General features: G+C 40.4%; 1 protein-coding gene across 1 annotated transcript in view; it reads left to right on the forward strand.

The window, feature by feature from the left end:
* The first annotated feature begins 3,312 nt into the window (after positions 1 to 3,312).
* The window catches only part of luzp2 (leucine zipper protein 2), a 143,650-nt gene continuing 127,354 nt past the window's right edge, over positions 3,313 to 19,608 (forward strand). Inside the window, exon 1 of the mRNA XM_071519104.1 lies at positions 3,313 to 3,374. Coding sequence (XP_071375205.1) covers positions 3,313 to 3,374 — 62 coding nt within the window. The remainder of the gene's footprint in view (positions 3,375 to 19,608) is intronic.

The raw sequence follows: 19,608 nt of genomic DNA on the forward strand, positions 1-19,608 counted from the left end.
GGAAATATAAATGGCTGAGTATAATGAAATCCCAGCACAAAAGCATAAAAGCAGAGAGTCTACACTTTCTGGCAGCAGACTGACATGTAATTAAGGAGGAAGCCTTTTCTGTGAAAGGTTGCTGGTTTGATTGCTGGTGCCAACAGTGCCAAGTGCCACAGAACAATGGGACCAAAAGACTCTTTTTTTGTTTTGTTTACAAACCCGCTGTATGGATGCTAGGGGTGTGACACAATGCCATTATCTGTATCTGTATTGATCAAGACTCTAAAATATCTATATCTGTATTCGGACTGGAGACCAGAGGTGGGCGTGGCCTAATCAAAAGTGGGCATGGTCTAACATGCTGCCTTCGGTAGCATGTTACCCCCTCCCGTTCCTGAAAAAAAATGATTGTAATGGCGGAATCGATGAAGCGAGCGAGTAAACTTGTTAAACTAGTACACTTGCTACCTACCTCTTCACTTGTCATTGTGGGACATGTAACCTTCAGCAGGAGAAAGATCTGGCAAAGTGAGACCAACCGGTGAGACTTCTCTGTAGGTACATTAAGCTTAGCTATTAGCAGTTATCCTTCCATTTGTCCTTCTTAGGCCTCTGTAGTGCAGTGGCTTTGCTGTGTGTTATTTACAATTGCGTTGCGGTCTCTGTCGCCCTCTAGCGGTCAGAAAAGTTGCTTATTGCGGCTTTAAGCGGTAAAACAACAGCTGACAAGATTTCTTAAAACAAGATTTCTTATCATTCCTTTTTGTCTCCCTGTCCAAATTCTTCACAAAAACCTTGGCAGACCAAGCGCTAATGTTTCACACAGTTTCCCATCAGAAGGCATGGCCTGCAATACAATCCATTAGTCATCATGAGACTGTCCGCTAGCCAAGGATTTCTCTCATACCAACACTTATTCACGGTGGAAATTTCCTGAAGACTTGATCCAGCATCTTTCATTGTAAGCTTTACCTGTGGAGTCGGTCGTCCAGCGGTCTTGAGCCGCAATTTTTCCACATAATCCAAAGTATGGAATGGGGTTGACAGCAGGCTCTTCCCCGTGCCTCTCTCTGCCTTCCTGACATTAGTGTTGTTAGCAGCACTCAGTGTTTGCTGGGCAGCAGGTGCCAAAACAATATTCCCACTGGGAGTGTAAGAGAGTTATGTTTGAAAAGCTCTATTTGCAATTTGCACTTTGAATCCTAGTCTCTGTTGTTCTCCTGACTGTCACAACTAGAGAAGAAGATGTGTCAGACGGCTAGAAAATCTACACTCACTGGTTAGACAGGCAGTACATGATGTCAATTGCCAATCACAGGCCAATATAAGAAAATTAAACCCATTAAATTGACATGATAAGACCCTCCCTAATGCAAGACAGCAGGATTTCTCCTCCTCACAGTCTCTCTACTTTACTACCATTTCCCTCTTGCCTTTAGATGCCACTGCTGAGGCGTTTAGATTTTTTCACTAGTGGATTTTTGTCCCAAAGGGCAAAGAAGAAAATATTTTTTTGAAGTTTTTAAAGGTTTAATTTCAGACATATTTCATAGTTATAATTTCCTCTCTCTCTCTTTTCTCTCAAAAAATAGAGGAGCATTCTCCCCTGCCTCCTAAAAATAATGTCTAGCCTATACACACACTAAAGTCCTACAAAAAGGTTTTTGTCCATGCAGAACCCACAAAAACGTTACACTCGGGTCTGATTGAATCAAGCATTCAATTTAGACATGATCAAAATTCAAATGAGGCATTCATAAACACAATATACAAATTAAACGTTGTGACATTTAGGATTAGCAATGGGATTTATCCGAATAAAATCTTGCATAATATCAACAATGTTAATTTTATGGTAATAATTCTTCATTATGGTAAGAAGCTCAACAGGTTGGTTCACAGCGCTGGGACTACAAGTTTCTGGCTGATGTGATACATGATTAAGACAGATTATGGTGGTCCATCGAGGACGCTCTCCCCGGTAACCAAGGCAAGCTGCGGTCTAGCAGACTCATTACAACTGGTCATCATGGGTTTCCATGCATGAGCTTCTAATTAGACCAAATAAATGGGTGGAAGTCATTCAGTATGGTGAGTGGGCTACTACTCGGGGACAATAGACTCCAAACTCTATTAAACCTGTAATGGAAATCATTTATCATGCCTATGGTGTGTGACCTCCACCTTTTGTATGGACTGCTTAATATTCTGCCTGTATTACATAGCTTGGAGCCTCACTTGGAACATCTTCACAGTCCTCTACATCATGTTCAAGAGCTGCGCCCGCTTTCATGAGGTCAACCTCAAATTCCAAAGAGATGTGTAGGAAAAATGAGGCTGGAGGTTAGATGTACTCATTACTGGATATTTCTATTCTTCTATCACTGAACAATCGATCGGTAATCGGGCGTTTGCCATTAGAGCCCCTACAGTGGAACGGCCTGCCTGAGGATATTAGGCTAGGAAAGTCAGTGTCTTCTTTTAAATCACTTCTCAAGACGCTTTTATAGACTTGCTTTTAAGTAATTGTTTTTTGTGTTCTTAATTTTGTGTTGTTGTCTCTCGTCTTGAATTGCTGTATTTTGAGTCCTATTCCTCTTGCTCTCTGTTATATTAAAGTCCTATATAAGTAAAGTTTATTGTTGTTATTATTATTATTACCCAGGAGTTACTTTTTGTGATTGAGAACTAAATATATTATCTTTATGACACTGGATTTCACTCATCCTGGACAAAATTGGGATGCTAGTTGCTAAAATATGAGAATTCATAACACATTGGTTTCAACTTTCACTGAACTGACAATGGGTGTCACATTAAAGCCTAAACCCAGTGGCGGATAAAGGACTGAGTGTTGCACTGACGACCCTATCTGTCCACTATTCCAGCTAATTGTTCTATTGTATCTCCATCTCTCAGAGCGCAGGTAATAATAGGCAGATTGAAATGAATGGAGAGGTGCATTGTTGGAGCAACCGGTGCAGAACAATGGCAAAAAAACCTCTCACCAATGGCTGAACTGGGCGCTGACATCACAGTGCCATCTCTGAATCACTCCCACATCTCCCTCTTGATTCAGCCCCTCCCGCTCCTTGCCATTAGCAAGTCGGTCTGTGTCCCTGTGTTATTTAAAGCCAGAGATCCTCCCTCTCGCCGAGCCACTGTGTTGCATCTGTCTGCCTCGCCGCTTGTGTGTCTGGGTGCGTGTGTGTGAGAGTGCGCTAAAAACCCAGGCAGCCAGTGGGAGAGCTAGAGAGCGGAGAGAGAGAAGCGAGGAAAAGGCAAAGCATCTGAGAGAGGGAGAAGGACCGGGAGTGTGAGACAGCTATGAAATTCATCCAGGCTATTTGCTTACTGCTTCTCTGTCCAGCTTTGAGTCTCAACACCAGGTAAGTCATAAATAAGAAGAGGGGCTTTTGTGTCAGTTTCACCCTGCCAGAGACTCTGAAACAAAAGGGGGGGAGGCTCAATGCATACAATGGCCAATCTTAGATTATACTAATCTGAGGGTCTGTTCAGTCCTGCCAAATAGGTTGAGCCTTCTCTCTGGCAGGGGCTTTCTGTGTGCTAAGCATGTTTTTTTTAGGAGATTGGAAGACTGAAGGCGGGAAGGAAGAGCTTATCTGTTGAACTAGGCTATTCTCTTTCTCAGTTCTGGGCAGGCTGAGAGACAGTTGTCCTTTTGTGGTGTAATTCACTGAATGCAACGCCTGCTGAATAGTGGTGACATTGCTTGTTGGGAGTTTTGCTGCTTACTGGTCTGGGAGGGAGCAAGTTGAAGTCAGAGGAACTGAGAAAAAGGAAAAGGCTACTTGTGTTGCAGTGTCTTGAAAGAGAGCAGGTGTATGTGTGTGTGTGTGCGTGTGCAGTGTTAAGGCACTGGAATGAATTGGAGGAAGAGTGATGGGCAAGAAGAATGAAGACAGAGAAATGTGTGGAGAGAGGGAGTTTTGATGATTAATTAAATCATTGATAAAATCATCCTTCTCAACCAGTGCCTGACACCACTGCCTTAATGAGAGTCGTGAGAGAAAATCCAGGGCTTTGACTATACCATGGAGACATCACACGCAGGAAGGAATGCATTATGAAACTTGCCTTTCCTCCTTTTTCTCTGTGCTGAAACAGTTCTATACTGTTTTCATCTTAGCTTGGTGAATAAGTGCAAACCTGGGTTTAATTCAGTTGTTGAGCAACGCATGCACAGGAAGAAAGATGGTTTTGAACTCAGGGCTTTGTTGTTGATAATAACAAAAAAAAAGTATATGTGCCTGATTCAGTTGGTGGTGAGATACCGACCACTGTAATGGACTGTGTGAATTACTGGTTTTGCCTTTGGAGTTACAGCTTTACAGAGAGAGAAGTCAAGGTTATTACCTACATCCAACGTACAGTATTTGTCAATACCAGCGAGGTACATTGATGATGTATGACTCATGTAACCAGGGGCTGTATTGATGTATTAACCTCTAGCATTTAGTAGTCAGCAAATTAAGCACTCATACACCTTTTAATACACCTACATATTTAACACTCACATAAAGCAAGTCTCTTGTTACATAAATAATCATCAGGGAAGCTTTAGAAACATCGGATCTGTTTTATCACCCTGCAAACACATAATTTGCTTAGCTTCTTTCAAGAGCCTTAGGGAAATATTTATACACTTACTTAAATTTGATTTATTTATAAAATGTGTTTGTCTCTGTAGGTTGCTTTTTAAATAGGTGACCTTTTGGATGCTAATTGGAGAGGGGAGCGTCACGGTGGTAATTTGGCAGGTCAGTACAGATTGTATCTCTTGAGAGGGAATGTCATGAAAAGTAATTACTATAATACATAGATATAATCAGTGTTCTATTAGATTGCATGTTGCCAACCTCAACATAAAAGATGATGTGCTCATAAGGCTCCGCTTTGTAAAGAGCTTGTTGTCGCTTGTTGGTGTGACGGAACAAAGTTTTCGGCTCCCCTTGCTTTGACCTGCTACATTTCGGGTTGAAAAGCTTTCACACTTGTTCAGCTTTGATTTTTTTTTATGTAAAACATACTTGCTGGTCAGCAAAAACAAAAGAAACACAAGCAGCAACTAGATTAGCTACTTGAATGCAATAGACTACAAAACCCCCATCACCTTTTTTTTGTTGTTATTCTGGGGGACACGGGCCAGAAGAAGGAATAGCGTTGGTGACATATTCTCTTTAAGTGGCATTAGTGTAACGCTGAAGAGACTGACTGTGCGGTGTATGTGGAACAGGAAAATGAATTGTGACTAAAGCGTTCAGTCCTCACATTGCTCGGCCATGCTTTGCTTGACTCACTAGCATCACATCAGTGGTGCGCATGAGAAAATCCAGTTCATGCATTAGCTGCAACCTGGATAGTCTGACCTGATAGAGTCGCCCCAGGTTAAGAGAATTAATGGCCTAGGAACAAGTTCAATTTGCTGTGTATGATAGCAACATTTTGTACAGCCTTTATTCTATGCTAAATTCAATTCTATAACCATAAAATTTTAAAGTCATCCCAGAGGGTTAACTGATATCAGTATGATTGCAAAAGCCCTGACATACATTTCAAACGCAACACATTTCACAAGATACCCATTGTACAAGGGATACAATAATTCATAACCACGTAATAATAAAAGTATCAGTATGCCAGAACATTATTTCTTTAAATCTGACAATTTGTAAAATGGACTATTTTTGTGCCAAGTCCTGGTCATCTTAGGGCTTGATTAAGAAAGAGAAATGTACCAAGTTGGGCAGGAAAGATTTAATTGTAATGAATTGATTGGCAGAGAAGGGTGGTGCAGGGCTTTTGCCATTGCAAAATCAATTGGTGCTTAGCCAGAACAAAGGCCTGCATTGACAAGAGTCCCATGGGATTTGACTGTCCAGCTCTGGGTCAGCGTGAGGAGGCAACACAGTGAGACTGCTCCTCTGCATGTGGCTTGTTTTTTTTTTCTCCACAGATCAAACAGCTCCACCTTTTCACACTTTCAAATATTCCCTTTCAGAGGATTTCTTGGAATTTCTTTGACACATTTTCTTGACACTATGTTTGATGTCTCTTACCTTAGCAGACTCTTCTTGGAAACGGTGATGTCTGGTGGGATCTCCACAACATCAAATATTTAAGCGTATTTTGGACGGCAATTAAAAGGACTACAGAGAGCCTCGGATGATATGTTGCAGGCAGGCAGCTGCATTGCTTAATATCTTCACATCTGGCTGTGAATATGAGCATATTGTAAACGAAATGGAGTCTCTCTTTAACGTTACACAGGGTCAGACGTAGAAAGGAAGGTAGTTTATGAGATGTGGTAATTAATGACGGAGCTGGGCAATAACGGTAATAAATGATACCTGATATTATCGGCGCAGGTCATCTCCCTGAAATGCGATGGTTAATTCAGTGGGGTTTTGTAATGAGTCTGTTGTCCTTGTGGCTATGCATGACAGTATCAGCCGATGAAACCCAAACTGATGTCATAATTTGCATCAAAATGATTAAATGAACTGGCTATCCTATTTGAAGACAGATAAGGTATGGTATGGGAATTTTGTATATATCTTTGAAAAGGTTGAAGTTCTTGTCAGAAAATATATATTCAGTATTATTGTCTTATTTCAAAGGATAGAACTATTTTGGGAACATCTCATTTTGTAACTATTTTCCTGCGGCTTGTGTTGTTATTGAAGTACTGCAGAAATTTATTCAACTCCCTTTTTCATGCAAAATCACAACAGGAGTTGCCTTCTCTGTCTCAATCTGTCACAAGCTTACTGACCAGAAAACATTCCACAGATAATGATTTACATCGAATCGATACTTTCTTAGAAGTGGCAATCAATTAATTCAATCAAGAGAATTCAAAGGAGAGAAACTCCACATGACATCTCATGGAAAAAACACTAAGAATGATAGAACTCATCATGTTATTTTGCTTTGCACTTGAAAATCTTTTTTTTAGGCTTTTATCAAACAGATATACAGTCCGGTCGTTTACAAACACTGTCTGACACATTGGGAAAGTGAGAATTGACTAGAGGTCAAGTGTGGAGCAGATGGGGAATTAGACCTAACTATTGACCAAGGGGAGATGGTAATGTCAGTCTATACATTGATGGACTGCAAATGGTTAGCAGGGATAATGACTAAGTGGAAGCAATCCACCTCTTCTCCTCCGCATTGTTTAGCACTTGGGTGATGAAAGGGCAGCCATTTTGAACAAATAACGCTTACCTAAGTAAATGTGGAGTGCAGTGCTTGCTTGTATTTTGTTTCTTCAAGTGGGGCTCGGCTGTGTTGCCAGTTAAGTTGTCTCGATTGTTATTGAGTGAGAGGTCCATCATTATCTAAATGAAGTGGTGGCTTATTTATATTGCAAGACTTTGCAGAAGTCTGGCATGTCTGAGTTGACACCCGCGTGTAAACAATCATGCATTTTGCAAAGCAGCAGTTTGGTGGGAAGCGGTAGCAGTGTCTGACTAGAGTGATGGCACACTTCACACGATGGGGATCTTTTTAATTATTTTGTAATAGCAACGTTGTAGTGATTTTTAATGAGCAGCAATGATCTGTCTCGTGATTTGTCCCATGCAACATAACTATAGAGGTGAGTGTGAAAAAGGCTAATTTCCCTCCACACTGTTTTTTATGCCATCAAATGCCATCTTCTGCAGAGACATGATTATAGATATGACTTTTAGGGGTGGGGTTTGTACCCTGAAGATGAGAGAAAATGACATTTGTGTAGCTCGGTAATGTCCTCAGCGCAAATCAGACTGTGAATGATAATTGAAATTCGAAGGACACAGCGTAATGGCCGCACCATGGCAACCACATTGGCCGCATGACAGTAATGAAGTGGGCTACAATAAACAGAACCTTGGGTGGCTCCTACAAATGAGAAAGTAATTAAAAGGACACCAGGAACTGAGCTGGGTGAAGAATATCCCAGACGTTTTATATTCAAGACCACATTTCAGGTACTGCGCTTGCTGCCATTCCTGTCACAAGACATTTGAAATGACAGCAGTGTTTATTCTTCAAACACAGGAAGCCTGACTCATAGATTGCTTGTTACCCCACTTCCTGGAACAAGAAGTTTCATTGTTGAGTAGCATCAGCCTCTCATGTGGTATACAGTAGATGGGATGATGTTCGCCTGCTAGGTTGGCATAAGAATATGGATGGGAAGGATGGAGAACTGCTTGGTTTGATAGGGATAATGGCATAATCAGAGATTAATGCACATTACAAAGCAAAAAGGCATTTTTAGGGTAAAAAAGTGAATAAGTTAAGGGAATTTTTTCAACAAGAAGTAACATTAGTCGAACTTATGCAGTGTGACTGATAGGCCATTTATCTGACCTGTCACTAACTTTGGCTTTAAAAGACAGAACAGAATTATTGATCCCAGCTGATAAGGTTCGAACATATTTTGACATTATTGCAAGCTAACAAACTAGCTAATGCCATTTCTATTTTGTGCGATAATTTCTTGCTATCTTGCTTTGCTGCTTTGTCAGATTCCCACAGCAGGTAATGTCGCACTGCGATTGCAGCTGACAGGAGATGAACTGCACCTCACACAGAATGTTGTTAGGCTATGGGTGTACCAAAAAAAATATGCAAGGAGGAAGAGGGAATCATTGCGGGAAATCGCTGAATAGTATACAAGAACCAGGAGGCTGAGAAACGCTGGTCAAGTAGAATACTGCACATTACATTTTTTTCTCCAAACATCCTCTAAAGTGGAAGGGGTAAAGTATATGTTTCTCATTATATTTTTGAATTTTTACAAATATCATTTTGTCTGAAGTTGTGTGACCATAGCAATAAAAAACAGACAAATCAAAATGTTGCTTTCTCAGTATTTTCTCAGTATATGTGCACCTTTGCAAGTTGATGCCAATATATTTGTACATGGGGTCCAAAATTGTCTACTGTCATATTGTTATACTGGATAACCTATAATAAAAAAGGATTGCATTAAAGCTATATCATTTCTATGGGTCAATAGAAATAAAGTAAATTATGTATTGACAGGTAATGACAATTGACCCTTCGCTCAATGGGACAAGCCATCATGGCACACATGTACAATACATTAAGAGGCTTATTAGCTGACATAACAGTAGAGATGAGTCTTACTCTTCAGTAGGAATCAGTGGACTATATCATACCAAGAATTGTTCCAGTTTGTATAATTTTATTTGTTTAATTTCAAAATAGGGCAGACTTCATCTCTTACTTAACTGCAGCAGCAAGCTTGTTATGTTTGCCTGCTAGCTGACTCAGCAGGCTGCTAGCTAAAGAACCCATTTCACAGTAGCTATAGTTGGGTTTCTTTTTTGTTATTTTTTTCTGTTCTTTTTTGGGACAGGATTGTGGATCAATACAGAACTTTTCAATTTTCACTCATGTTTGTTTAGGAGTTTCCTAGAATCACATTGCTCACCACATTGATTTCTGTCAGTCATTCATCACAGATCTTATTTCAGCTTCTAACCCATTTCTTCTTCCAAATAATGACAAATAATGCCTGGTAACAATAGTTTTACTACATTGAGAGCCAATGTAGGTGCAGATATGTGTTTAGCAGAAACTCACAATGCATAAAGTATACAAGTCTTTGGAGCACAAAGTTGAAGTTGTCCGTATTGGTCATTTGGCATTTGATGTAGAATACGAGTCAAGAGTCCTCAGATAAACATATACAGTATCACAACTGTTACCACATCAAGCATTACTGTGCTAAGAGTCTGAATTAGTCTTTCCCTTCCTTTTGCATTTCACAGGCTCGTCTTCGCAGTTCATGTGTTGCTATTTTCTTTATACACGTTGAATTCATTAAAAACACCATGCTTGAAGTTAAGACTTGTTTATTGCTTATGCTGCATCAAGCAACACTTGATTCTTCCCTTTTGTAGCTGTCAGTATCGATGTTAGTGTTCCTCTGTCACAGTCACTGTTGTGATTGGCAGGAACCTAATTGTTCAATCCCTGTAAACATGATGCTGATGTTCTTTCAATGATGAGTCATTAGTGGAAGCCATGGCTGTTTGTTTCACACTGAAGTGCGAGATGTATGACCATAATAAACAAAAGCTGAACACCATCCCTCGTCAGTATGGCATGACATATAAAATGGCTCTGTTGTTTTCTGTGGATTGTTTGTGAGCCAGAACGTAAATAGCTATGAGTCAAAATATGTTTTCCACAATGGAATCTCCTTCTGCTTGCTTTTGAAGTTTAAGGAAAATACAGCCGTTATTCGCTCATATCTGTCATTCCTACAGTACTTCTGACCAGACGGATTGATGTTCAGGCCCTTTCATGTGTCACTTAATGTAGATGTCAGTCATGGCTTTAGATAGAAGTCAAACTGGCATTATCTTCTCCTCTTCATAGGATCCCATTCAGTTTGAAACTGACAAACGTCCCTGTCAATCCAAATCTGTAATCCCTGAATGTGATCTAAATAGTGTTTCAATATTTTGGGACCAGTAGCTTCTTAGTTCATTTCAGAGAGTCATTTTAGTAACTGGCACTGAGCCCCCAAGATAAGTAGCATCTGAATCAATGCACTCGGCAGGAACAGTGTAGTTTACATTAGGCTCATAACTATAAATGTTTGACAAGTACTATCAACTGAAAATCACCCAGCCTTTTAACACCCCCAGAGTTTTAAGATTGAGCATCACATAACCTTTCATTAAAAAATAAAAAATAATAAAAGTAATTTAAAAGATAACACTGATTGTAGCAGTCCTAGCTATTACATTATTGAATTTTACTGACAATAATTTTCCTGGACTTATAAAGATCTATATTTTTCATATAATTCTAGATGTTGAAAATAGCCTCAATAAAATTATGCTCCATAACTTTTTTAGGCAATGCAACACAATAATAATAACGGATAGCATTTCCTTGACTGTGAGAATTCATAAAGTAAGAATCATAAAGAAACAAAAATGGATTGGAAATGGAAAATTTAATGTAAATGTCAAATTCTGCAGAATAATAACTTTAATTTCAGTGAAAAACCCCTTTGACTGTGTTTTTAATGCTGGCTCAAGTGTTACTTCACTCTTTAGACCAATAAGATTATGCATGCTCATATTAAACATCACTCTGGATGAGTGTCAGCTAAATAAAGCAGTTGAAGAGCAAAGCTCAGAAGTACTGGCTATATGAGGCGGATGGTGCGCTGAGTGACAAAGACAGGTCATTAGCTGTCTTTATCCACACATCAATCAACATTTTAGTGCAATTCCTGAGGGTTTGGGGTTGCAAACACTCTCTTGACAACTGAGGGTTGACACTCAAGTAAATATACTCTTGAAGAGCAAATCTTCATTAGGCCGTTTTCTCTGCCCCAGTGTTTCTTTTGAACATTATGCAATTCCTCAGGGAATTCACATTGATTGTAACACTTACACAAGGTTTAAATGTCAGGCTGTAATGTCATCCTAAGCACAGGAGTACAACAGCATCACAACATTATCATATCTGTTGTTTGAATTATTTTCCTGCTTCCATGTCTCCCAGCTCACATCTTTTTTAACCTTCATTTATCCAGGGAGGCGTTGCTGAGCAAGACATGCTCTTTTTCTGCAACACTGTGTTTCACATTCATAAAGTTACACTCATTCACACCTGGGAGCTGCCCTACACAACCATGGTCTTCTGTTCGGCTGTTTCACTGAATAGCTCCACTGATGCAGTTAGTTTAGTGCCCGCTCAAGCCCACCTCGACAATAGTTATCAAGGGATAAGGAGTGTTACTCGCTCACCTTCCCCACCCAGATTTTCCCGGCCAGTCCAGGGATTCAACTCTCTGTCAGAAGCCCACTTCTCTAATCATTAGGCTGCCACCAGCAATCTATCCATTCCTCCATTTTATTCTTTTGGCTGGTTAATGGCCCATAATTGGTTCACTATGGAATGAACCAAAGTGCTCAGAGGCATTATTCACAAATTATTAGAGAGATCAGAGAGTGTGAAGATATTGGTTTTGGCATGAACAAAAGAGGAGCATTATAAATAATACAGGGCAACACAAAATACTTGAATCACGTAAGCAAGAGAGAGACAGAGCTCAGTGTTTTGTCCTTTGTATCACTATATTTATTATGTCAAAGCATTTTTCTATTCTTTTTACTTCTGTCGCTGTCTGTCTGTCAAGACTGGTCTGTTTTTATTGCTGTCATTAATTGCCCCATCATTTACATTAAAATCCCTACTGATTTTTCTACCTTGCACAAGCCATGGCAACACACATGAAAATGGTAGGATGTTTCACAATTGAGATTCTCCTTTGATTCAAAGCACAGAAATATATTTTTTCATTCTCAAATCATTATACAAAAATTTGCAAGCGTCTCACATTACCCATCACTGATATGCCCGTCATTCACACCTGATTCTCATCTGCACCCCTTCAAAAATCCCTTGATCCATTTTGTCTTCTCTTATTATACACAAATTCTTGTAGCAAAAACTGACAAAGGTTTCTATTTTTCCTGAGCAAAACTCATGCAAGTCTATGGAGTAAAAATTGACCTAGGTTTAATATTTAACTATGGCTTTGAATTAGAATTGGCCTGTTGGTATTTCAGGTGGAATTTTCAGCAAAGGATTAAATAATTACTTTTATCTAGGAGTAAAAACTGCTGGGAAACGTATGACCTTATGAATGATTAGCCAAATACTAAGCCCTCATTTACAGTCAATAGCTGTAGGTGAACCACTAAGGAAGATGTCACATGATATCTGTGATAGCTACCATCTAGTATTTTAAAAAATCCCTAGGCATCCCATGCTGTCTTAGCAGTGAAGCACTGTGTGGGAAGGAGATACTTGAGTTACCTCAACCTAACAGAGCATTTAACATGTTAAAACTGGAGTTAATGCTAACACTGTCTAAAACACCCATAAGAAGCACTTAAGCTAGCGCAACCGGCAATTATACATAGGGGATATTAAGTGTGGAGGCCTTGGTCATGGAACAAAGAAACCTATATAGAACAAGTGGCACCATTAGAAAAGAGGAAATTGGTTGGTTAATTGGAAAATTGAGAAAGTGGCAAGAAGTGTCACTTAAGAAAGTTTATTAAGCTAAGTAGGGACAATGAATGGACTGGGAAAGTGTGGCAAGGAAAAGGATTAGTTGGAGAGAAATTTGGAAAATGGAGGCATGACATCTATATTTAGGTTACTTACTGGTGCAATGTGCTGGCATCACTCCAAAACCTCAAACAGTCGCTAGTTAAAGACCCCACATGTTCTCTGTGTCAATCACCAGCATCAAACAACGTTAGACATACAGTATCCTGTCAGAGTGCAAAGTTAGTCTTTCCCAAGGTTGATACACTCAGCAGTGATTGAGAGGAAACAAACAGAAATGAATCCTTATGCTTTACTGCTATGCATTAAATTTGATTTTTACATGCAGGAGAACAAGCCAGGGAAGAATTATTATTGAGAAGAGACATGTTGGGGCAACTGTGGGAAGCGAAGGATTCGAACAGGCATAGCTCAGCAAGTTACAGTCCAACCAGAGATACTGTAGCTGGCACCAGCCAAAGCCCTGACCTGTTATTGTGGGCCAGCACTCAGCAGCAGTTTACTTTGCAGAGCTCACTGTGCCATGGGGAGATGAGACATATGACAGGAAAGGGGGATGATGTGTTACATGAGGCATATGAAAGGAAGAAGCTGAGATTGACTGAACTAGCAGCTGAGGATGAACAGTTCAGTTGGGATGCCAGGGTCTGCCCAATGGAAGTTGGGTGCTCCAAATCTGTGGCTTTATCTGCCACCAATTTACATGCAGTGAGGCATTCATGGTCACAGCTTATGCCAGCCCCAACAGAGTCTCAAAAAATTGTGTGAAATAAATACAAACTCTAAAACGCAGAGTATGTGTTGTGGTCATGAGTTATGCAAAGATTACGCTCCTGGATTATGTGACCATACCATGAACTGGACACGCCATTTTCACCTGTTTGTCATGTGAAAAGGTTAGGTAATGGTTAAGTTTAGACAGGTAAAACAGCTGTAATTAAACCTGCAATAAGCGATTTCAGACCCTGCAACCAAACCTGAAACTAACGTGTGCTACATGGAGATTTCCGTGAGAAGTAATGATATAAACAAATAGCCACACACGCAGACCAGCTGTGTGGTTCTTTTCACCTCTTTCCTGAAGCTTGTTGTCAAATTCGGCCCGTGTAACGGCGAATCGATGAAGCGAGCGAGTAAACGTTTTCAAGTAGTAATTTTGCTACCTGCCTCTTCACTTGTCATTGTGGGACATGTGACCTTCAGCGGGAGAAAAATCTGTCAAAACGAGACTGGTAACCGGTGATATTTCTCCGTAGGTACGTTTATTTTAGCCATTAGCCTTTATGCCTGATTTGTCCTTAAGGGCTTCCGTCGCCCAGTAGCTTTGCTGTGTGTGTTTACAAAATGTGTTGCGGTTGCTGTCACCCTCTAGTGGTCAGAGAAAATTGCTTAGTGTAGCTTTAAGGTTAGGGTTTAGGTTAGGGGTTGGTAGGTTTAGGTTTAGGGTTTTCCTAACCCGACCACATTGATCTTACTTTCTATCACACTATTTCAACATCAAACCACTACCTCTTTCTAATTGTGTCTCCTTCACGTACTCCTAATAATAACGTAATAACTTACTTCTGTCAGTTTTTGTGCTCAGAGTACATATTTGCATTTTAAGACATCATGCTCACTTCATAAAATTTCAGGAGGCCAGGCTTGGCCGGCCACAAGGCAGGCAGCCTCTGAATCAAGTGAAGGAAGCAGCAAGTGACCCTGGCTGAACAGATGAAACCAGCTGGCATGGTTCCTGGCAAAATTACGTGATGCAGTTAAGTCCATTGTTTGCCGATACGGTTCAGTGTAATTTCAAGACAATAGATTTTCTGTGCCTTTGGCCTGTGATTGTTAGTCCAATTCAGTTTCTGAAATCCTGAGCAGCTGTTCCCCATAGTCTATTATTGTTGAGACTGAGGTGAGGTGGAACATAATTTGGTGAGATACTCTGGACAAAGTGTAAGTCTTTTTTGCTCATTCTATCATACCATACACCTATTTAACAATTTATGCGAAAAAAAAACAAACAAACATTTTACTTTGAATTTGATTGAATGATATTGATTTTTTATATCAAAATCTCATTACTTTTACCTGCTGGAAAATTGAAAATTCCAACCAATAAAACCATCACAGATTTGTGACCTGTCCCGCCCCTCTGCTCTTCCCATCTCCCCTTTCTCTCCCCAGCTGATATCCCATTGGTTTCCACATTTGAATGTTCACTCCCACATTATGTCCCGCCCCCAATATCTGGTTTCAACAGGAAATACATGACATTAAGGAAGCAATACACTCCCAAAATGCAGTTTCATTGTGGCTGTTGGCCAATTGATAACTCTGCTCTTTCCCCACCCCTCTTTCCTCTAAACATACAAGCCAGGTTTCTACATAGGCACTTGCCTTAATAGCACATTCGGTCTATTGGTAAATGGCAAAAGTAAAAACAAAAAAAAAACGGTGTCTGAAAGAGATACACTGTCAATACTCAAGGACAAACAAAAAAAGCCTCTACATGCAAGAGCAGAAATTGATTTCTGAAGATATCATAGAGACCTGTCAAACTGATGCTGTGTTTTTCATTTCCTGTCTTTTATTAACCCCTCCTTATTTGTTCTATCCTTTCTACTGAGTATACTGTACATCACAGCCGAGCTCCCTTGTACCATTTTTCAAGAAACGTAATATCTGCTTCTTTCGGTGAAGGCTACATAAATCTGAATCCTTTATCAGCCGCCAGCACACCTCCTCGAAGACGCCCGGGCGGATTCTGTTATTTTTATCTAATCATTTCCTGAGCATATTCTGGTGTCAGGATCCATCTTGGCTGACAAGTGCTGGTTCCATTTGAGTCCCCTATCGCCCTGTTTTCCCAGTGTTTTGCCATGACACCTGACTGATAAGTGTGTTGTTCTGTGTGTATGGAGAAGGGGAGGATTTCACCAGTGACACAGGACATTTAACATGGAGGAGCCATTCAGTAATGCCCATGGTAGCAGTCTGCCTCATAAATGTTTGTGTTTTATATTTGATTGAGGTGTTTATGCCTACAGACCTCGGTATAGGATGGCACTATTGAGACTATTGTTTATGCCACGCAAAAATAAAATGGTATCATGAGGAAATGTGTGTCAGAGATTGAATTTGTGCACATGGCTTTGGTCAAACGTATCCACAATTCACATGATTTTATGGCCACTGCGACCCTAATTCCAGATTTAGGTTTGAGCAATATTTCCACACTGCCCTCGCTCAAATTTTAGCATATGATGCTAACAATTAGGTTACGAAATTAGCAATTACACTACCATTCCTCAGTTGATCATGCTGAGGTGTGTATCCAACACTGCGCTTGTGCTATCAGAGCCTTTTTCATTGATTGGCAACTCTCCAACCACAGTGAAACAAGCACTGCTACGAGTCTGGCATGAGAAAATCTTAAAGATCCCATAGCACACAGTATTTGTCGAGTGGCATCATGTTTGACTTAAAGCAGTGTACTTCAGGGGACGCTTCCGAGATAAAGGGGGTACTGTCGTTTGCCAATCCATTTTTAGTGTCAGGTTTACTGTTTGCAGCTAATGGAAAGCTATTGATGCAATTCACCATCTTCCTGATTGCATCTCTATGATCAATCTATGCTATGATCATTTGCCCAAGATAACTGAACTGCCAGAAGGCGAAGAGGCAGTCCAGGTTACAAAACATGGCCTCGATTCTTTTGTGTGTTTATGTATGTGCATTGAACCTCACCGCTGGGCACAGAGAGGGCAGTGAGAGGGTGTTATGTTGCTGAAGTCCACCTCTCCCATTTGCCTGTCTGTCAGATGTCTTGCTTGGCTGAGCTCCACACAGTGACGGTGTTGACAAAATGACAGGAGGGGGGCATACTCCAGTGAATGTCAATTTGGCTGCAAAGCACTGTTTCCCCAGGAGCGCAGAAGCTCGCGCACGCTAAAACAGAAAGGGAGAGAGCTGGAGTGTAGAAAACAATGCCGGCTCCATGCGATGGGTCATCGTCGTGAGACACACACATAGCAACCACACGTCTGTGTACAAAATACCCAGGGTGACACAGATGCATAACAACATAGACAATCACAGCTCTCCTCACACACATATGTGCGCAGCAATTCTAACACACACTATTAGTGAAATTACATCCCACCAGCTGCAAAACTTGGCAGGTAGAATATATCACTATCAACACACCACCCAAAATGTTATAACGGTGACAAGATAGTTCTGGTGTGTGTCTACGCACAGATTCATTGCCATTCATTCACACGCTGTGTTCTCCTTCCTCCGGTTGCCTACTGTCCCGACTTGACTTGTGGGATTAGAGATGCATTCTAATGTGCCTCTAATCTTATAATCTGTCTAATAGGGGCACAGTTACAAATACTGGAGCCCTTTTAATGCATAAACAGAGATTGAGTCAGAGGACTGTGGAGGTTACTGGGGACATTTAGTGCAGAACTGAATCTACAAGAACCACATCAGAATTCACACCAACAGTATTCCCATTTGCAACTGCATTAAGTGGATGGAGTTGCATTCACAAGACTCACCTCAGATGTTTATTAAGCCATACCAAACAACCCCCCTTGCCTTATTTGACAAATTAGCATTTTGATGACAGGTGTTAGGATTTAACACAGATGTAATGAGCTTTATGAAAGCCCCTGAAGGGTGAATGCAGGGCTTTGGAATCTCTTACTTCCAGGATACTGTTAAAGACAGACAATTGGAAAAGCTCTGTTCCAAATCCATTAAAATGGTGTCCATGTCCTTAAATCCACAAACCCCAATAGGTACAGTAAAACATCACTGTTACACCACCACTTTCCATGGTTTATACTGATTTGCAGCTGGAACAGATGCCAGTATTGTAGAGATGTGAATCTCAGCTGTGCCAGCCAGTATCTGGGGAATGATGTTGGACTCTGTTGGACTGGTCTTTTTAAAATGATTGCCTTGATGGCAATTTTTTCTTGATGGCACATTTAATTGGAAAAATATGCAAGTTCATTTGCAGGGCGATGTTGTACAAGGTATACGTTTTGACCGGTGATTAGGAAACTAGCGATTCTGATGCCAACAGCAAGTTAAGGCGATAAAATATGACACAAATGTGTTTAATTTCTGCCTCATTCATTTTTTCATTGCAAACTCCTCGAAAACTGTAATCAGTTGCTCCTGTTGAGAGTTTGGCTCACACTTCACCACCCTTCAACTTGTGAAACTTGTTTCAGTTTTTTGTCTGATATGAGCAAATTAGCAGTTTTGAAATAAAGAAAACCTAAAACAGTTAAATTTTATGTTAAATTATATTTGATCACAACAAAAACCTAAAAGCAGATTATTACCTTATATTCCTTGAGTACTTATTCCTTGATTCCTAGTTATGACGTGATGAGAATGTCCTATTGTCCTGCCTTCAGACTGGACACCTGAAAAACAAGCTTTATCAAAATGCGTCTTCATGTACCGGGGTGTGACAAGATTTCAGCCTGTTCAACGTGTCTTTCACCCGGGCAACTTAATTATTTTTACCACAGTGGGCCTCTAGGTGTCATGTGTGTTAGGATACAATGGTGTGTGTGTGTGTGTGCATGCGCGCGTGGTTAGTGCCTATCTGCACTACAAAGCACAGTCTGTCTGCCTACCTGCAGGCATGGTGAATAATTTGCTCTATAGCTAGCAGTGTTTTCATGGCTTCATTCTGGTGAGCGCATTATGCATGCTTGTTGCATAAATCCCAAAACGTACAACAAAAGGTTAGTGTTGCTTTCATACAGAACTTGCAAACAGAAATAAGCAGATGCAGAACTTTTGTGAATCGAGCTACATCAATATGCGTCAATACTGGCATTATGCAGTGTTATATTTTCACCAGAAACAAGGTTAGAGTATATGCAGCAAAGATGGAAATTGGTATAACCTATTTTTTTGTTTGGGAGGGAGACATGGCCGTAATACACATAATTTCATTCAGCCGATTCTTTGCAGAATGTTAAGATTGTGTGTAGCATACAGTTGCCTGGGGATGAGGGCAATGTGAATCTGCCTGGACATTGCTAGTGTCGGCAAGTAATTCACTCCCATTAGAAAATACCATAGAGGGCACAATATGTTAAAAGCCATAGGCTGTTTTATCCCTGACAGTGTGTGAAAGATGCCCTTCCGCATATTTAATTATATAACATCAGTGGAGGATGAAAGCTTAGTGATGAAAACCTGTATATGTGCTGCCACTGTTCAATATTATAATGCAAATAATGAAAACTGTAAAAAAAATGTAAAACTGTTTTACATGGGATTGGGTCTTATATGGGAGAATGTGGAACAGTGGAAGCTTGAAACTTGACAGGTTTTAAAGACACGAGTGTTGGTCACTTGTGGGAGTTTAAAAATGTCTCCGCTGGACATGACCTTGTCAATCTCTTCCTTATCAGCCACAATCCAGACAAAGGGTCTGCAGTGTCACCTGCC

Source organism: Centroberyx affinis, unplaced genomic scaffold (assembly GCF_046629955.1).
Source record: "Centroberyx affinis isolate AG114_WGS23_722 - 3 ecotype Tasmania unplaced genomic scaffold, CSIRO-AGI_Caff_v1 ptg000657l_1, whole genome shotgun sequence".
In the NCBI taxonomy this organism is placed as follows: Eukaryota; Metazoa; Chordata; class Actinopteri; order Beryciformes; family Berycidae; genus Centroberyx; species Centroberyx affinis.